Below are 4,569 nucleotides of genomic sequence, written 5' to 3'. Positions count from 1 at the left end.
TATACATACATGTATACATGAACATTGTGACAGTGGTTCATTTACTTTAGCCTTTATCTGACTTGGTGAAGTATCTCTTGCGAGCTTGTACTTCTGTGCCGCTCGGTTGAGCACTCAGCGAGGGACAAGCCAACTGTGCAGGTAGTTGGCGGGTGCTCTGGTGTGGGGTTCTCTGTCTTTCTAATCAAATATCTATCATCCCTATCTCTCCTTCTTTTATTGCTTGTTACTCTTCCGTAACACCTCTAATCTTCGGCACTCAAATATGACCTAATTGTGCTGCAAGTGCCGCAAAACGCTTACTTACTTACTTTATATGTCCTCTTGTACCTCCAGGGCGTTGAGGGGAGAAACAACTCCCTGTCTCTAGCAAGTTTGATGGCTGGCTGGGTCGGATATTGTATGTTCTCAGGGTATCCTTCACACCCTGGATCCAGGTCTTTCTTGGTCTTCCACTTGCCTTGTACCCTGATACATTTCTGTAGTTGGCTGTACTGGCAAGCTTGTGAGGTGCCATACGTGTGAGATGTCCAAACCACCCGATTGTTTGCCTTCTAATGTAGTGGAGGACAGGTGTTGTTCCCACCATTTCTCTAATCTTGTTGTTTCTCATTATGTCCCGTCTGGTTTTTGTTGACAGCTCTCCTTAGACATCTCATCTCGCAGGTGGTTATCTTACGTTCCAGACTTTTGGTCAGGGTCCATGTCTGGCACTGGTAGGTCAAGTTGGGTATGAAGATAGAGTTAATGAGCTTGGCTTTGGTCTCAATGGGGATGTTAGGATGTTTGAGGAGTGGGGCAAGCTGGTAGCTGACGCTGTTAGCCTTTTGTGCTCTCGTCTCAATTTCTCTGTTGAAACGTCCGTCTTCCGAAAAGATTCTACCAAGATACTTTAACTCGCTGACTTGTTTCTCCAGATTTCGATCGATGCTGATGTTCAGGTTGCCAGGTGTTCTGCTGATTTTTATCGTCTCCGTTTTGCTTTTAATGATCTTCATGTTGAGCTTTTCACTTTGTGTATTCAGTCTGTCTGTGTGCTCTGGAAGTTGCTCTTCTTTTTCATATACCAGGCTTTGATCGTACTCGAATTGCATCTCATTCGGGTCTATTGGGTTGGGGTTTGCTTCTTTTATATTGTGTCTCGGTATATTTTGAATAGTAGCGGTGATAATACACACCATTGTCTCACTCCAGACGACACGTCGAACCAGTCAGTGTGTCCGTTTTGGGGGCGGACTGCCCATACTGTTGGTATAGATGGCTCTGATGTTGTCCAACAGTTGTCCCCTATTGCTGTACTCTTCAAGTGTTTGCCGCAGTTTATTTCTGTCTACTCTATCAAACGCTTTTTCCTGATCTACAAACGCAAGATTCAGTTCTTTATTGTATGGGTCATCTTGGTCAACGTCCCCCACGAATGGTTCCAGGACTTCATTTCAGACTCTACTGTGCGTCTCCAGGTCACTTTGGGTCTGCCCCTCTTGCGATGTCCTTCGGGTGTCCAATGGAGGACAGTCTTTCCAATAGAGTCTGGTTCTCTTCTCAGAACATGCCCAATCCATCTCCATATTCTCCTAGTTATTATGGTGGTCATGTCCTCTTGCCTACATTTCCGAAAAAGATCTGCTTTGGAAATCTTGTCGCATGACTGTTCCTTGGAACGTCTGACTATGCTCTTGCTATAATATCTTGCAAGTCTGTATTTCACATAGTCCTCATCTAATGTTGATTTTTACCCACGCCTTGTACAACTCCTTCTTTTCTTTGATGGCCTCCTAAAAACACTTACTAAAACTTAAAAAAACAGGTTTGTTGTTTCATCTTGATTGGGTCCACCTATTTTATGTTTTGTTGGGGTTTTTTTTTTTTGCTTTATAATATTCCAGGTCCTCCAGCCTTCTCCTGTACTTCAGCTTTGACAAGGTCGAGAAGGAATGCGACATGTCCTACCTCCGTGCCATATGGCTCCGGCTGATCGGCAGCTACCCTCCAGAATGCTGACTAACCACAGAACAGACTCAGAGCATCAAGGGCTCGCTCTGCTATACCCTGAAGCTCAAATAGTCCGGTCTAATGCAGAACTTTCGTAACGTCTTGCGGAATATAAGGGACATATATGTACTATCCTTATGCTATATATAATATGATAGAAGAATTAATAACTGTCACAGTTGATTTTACTGTGCTTTTGAGTTAAAGCAAGGATCCACTTCGCTTCCAACATGATCTAAATAGTGTCGATGGGGGAGTAAAACTTCTTCAATCATTACAAAGATCCACTGTCATCAGATACCTCCATCATGTTTAATGCTAACATCGTCAATATTATGTCGATCACTTGTTTTGAAACTGAAAATACCGTCAATAAATCGACTGGAATGCATCTTGTTTCAACGTTTACCCTCTCTAGTTAAGCCAGTCCCCTGTGATAGTAATAACAGATTGAGCTTTACATTGTCCAATTATCTGTGCACTGGTTCTGAAAAACAAAAATACTACCATTATTAGTTCCATCTAGTTACATCAAAGAAGACCGGTAACGTCTGTACCGAATGCTACCCAAATAAAACGCCATCATAGCACTTGTCTAATCTTCTTGTTGCTTTGGTTTGTTTGTTTGTTGAAGCAGCTACATGTTCTTCTATGTACAGTAGGCTACAAATTAATGTTTTGCTGTTGTTGTTGCTGTTGTTGTTGCTGTTGTTGTTGCTGTTGTTGTTGCTGTTGTTGTTTTTAATCCAAAGTGGTGCTCTAGGGGGGAAAACCTTTCAAAATCGGGAAGCAGCAACCTAAGGTCACACACCACACATTATACTATGTGTTTATATTTTAATTAGAATCTATGTTTGAACATTCATGTTCATTCGTTTTCTGTGCCGGTGTGTTTAATCATTTTCGTTGATATTAAACGCCCCCTGACTAGGATCTATGTCGTTTTTTAAACCTTTAGCACATAAAGTACATGTATTTCTTTTTTAAAAACGTAGGTGTTTTACGCCTCCGTCGCCATAATTTAGGTCATTTTGGAGGCGAGTTTCCAACCCTGCCTGCAAAGGCTTACCCAGGCTGAGAGGGATACGACAACCATCCCCGCAGGAAGACAGAGAAACTTGATAAAAATTTTCACCCCGCTCGAGAATCGAACTCGGGTCTCCTGCTTACGACCGCGAAGTGCCTTACCGGAACACCGCAAACATCAATGTAAGGTTTTCTTTGGGTTTTAAGTCAGTTTCAATTTTGTTAGTGTAAGACTGCCGGCATTTAAGAGATGGGACTTCTCCAATGGGATCGAAACAAGTCGGCTTAGTAGAGCCTTGAAAACTCCCTTATTTCAAGAAAACATCAAGGTGGATTCGAAGCTGGGTTATGTACGCCATAACCCAGCACGTAGGTGGTTGGTGGGTGCTCTGGTGTGGTTTGCTCTTTCTTTCCTAACAAACATGTATCGTCCTTAACTACTGCATCTTTCTTTCTTGTGTTTGTTACTCAATGTTACTCTTTTATAGTACATCTGTGGTCGTTTTTATAGTACATCTGTGGTCGTCGCCGCTCGTGTGCCCTTATTGTGATGCTAGTGCCGTAAAACTTTAACTTTAAAAAGTAGTCCAGCATGATACCCAGCTAACAGCGCGCTTTTACGAGTACGAGTGTCTTCTTCATTCTAAAATAGTAATAGTAGATCTATTTATTTTATGATTGCCGTACAAAAGATGACCTCTACAAAAAAATAGTTCGAAGTTTCTTTGAGGATCTAACTTGTCTCGAAAGGGACTTAAAAAATGAAAAATCTTTCTTGGTCTACAACACAAAAGTAAATAATACTAATCCTGGCACACTGCATCGTCGACACAACACGCGTCCAGTTAGTGCTGTAAAAAGAACAGATGGACAGAAATAGAAGAAGGCTAGTAGCCTACATTGTAATATGTCAAAATCAAAATAAAAGGGAATTCAATTTGGACCTACCAGTGGCACACCCCACCTAAACCTCCTGCATGAAAATTAGGCGACACTAAACAACGAAATAAGGCCCTAGATGAGATTTTGATGATTATATAGATGAGATTTTGATGATTGTTTATATATATATATATATATATATATATATATATATATATATATATATATATATATATATAATGAGGTCAAAAATTCGTGGAGCAACTTATTGTCAGAAATGTTCCTAAACTATCAAAGATAGACTCTCCAGCTTTTGCACAATGACTTGTATCGGTTTGTCTTAACTGATCAATATTTTTGTTAACACCTGGTACTGTTAGCAGTATTTTAGAAAATTCCTTAATAAATATATAATTTAAAAATCCGAGTGGGTGGTTTCAAGGGCCTATAAGTAATAAGATTTTAAAAGTTTTGCAGCTCGGGCAATATCGCTTTTAAAAACAAGCTCGCAATTTTCTTTTGATTGAACTCATGTTTTGAGAACCTTTAGATCAAGTGCTAAACTTTGTTTGTTTGCTTTAAAATTAATTTCGTGTAACAAGTTTTGCCAATAAAAAGTGTTATTGATAAGCTGTGACGTAGGCCATACACGTATGCAAAATGTGTGTG

General features: G+C 40.4%; 1 protein-coding gene across 1 annotated transcript in view; it reads left to right on the top strand.

Moving 5' to 3' along the window:
• The window catches only part of LOC101849337, a 12,867-nt gene extending 10,276 nt beyond the window's left edge, over positions 1 to 2,591 (top strand). Inside the window, exon 2 of the mRNA XM_005111818.2 lies at positions 1,887 to 2,591. Coding sequence (XP_005111875.1) covers positions 1,887 to 2,001 — 115 coding nt within the window. The 3' untranslated portion in view covers positions 2,002 to 2,591. The remainder of the gene's footprint in view (positions 1 to 1,886) is intronic.
• The last annotated feature ends 1,978 nt before the right edge of the window (positions 2,592 to 4,569 follow it).

This window comes from Aplysia californica, unplaced genomic scaffold (genome assembly GCF_000002075.1).
Source record: "Aplysia californica isolate F4 #8 unplaced genomic scaffold, AplCal3.0 scaffold01131, whole genome shotgun sequence".
Classification (NCBI taxonomy): Eukaryota; Metazoa; Mollusca; class Gastropoda; order Aplysiida; family Aplysiidae; genus Aplysia; species Aplysia californica.
Note: the sequence above shows the minus strand (reverse complement) of the source record. Positions and strands in the feature narration are given on the sequence as shown.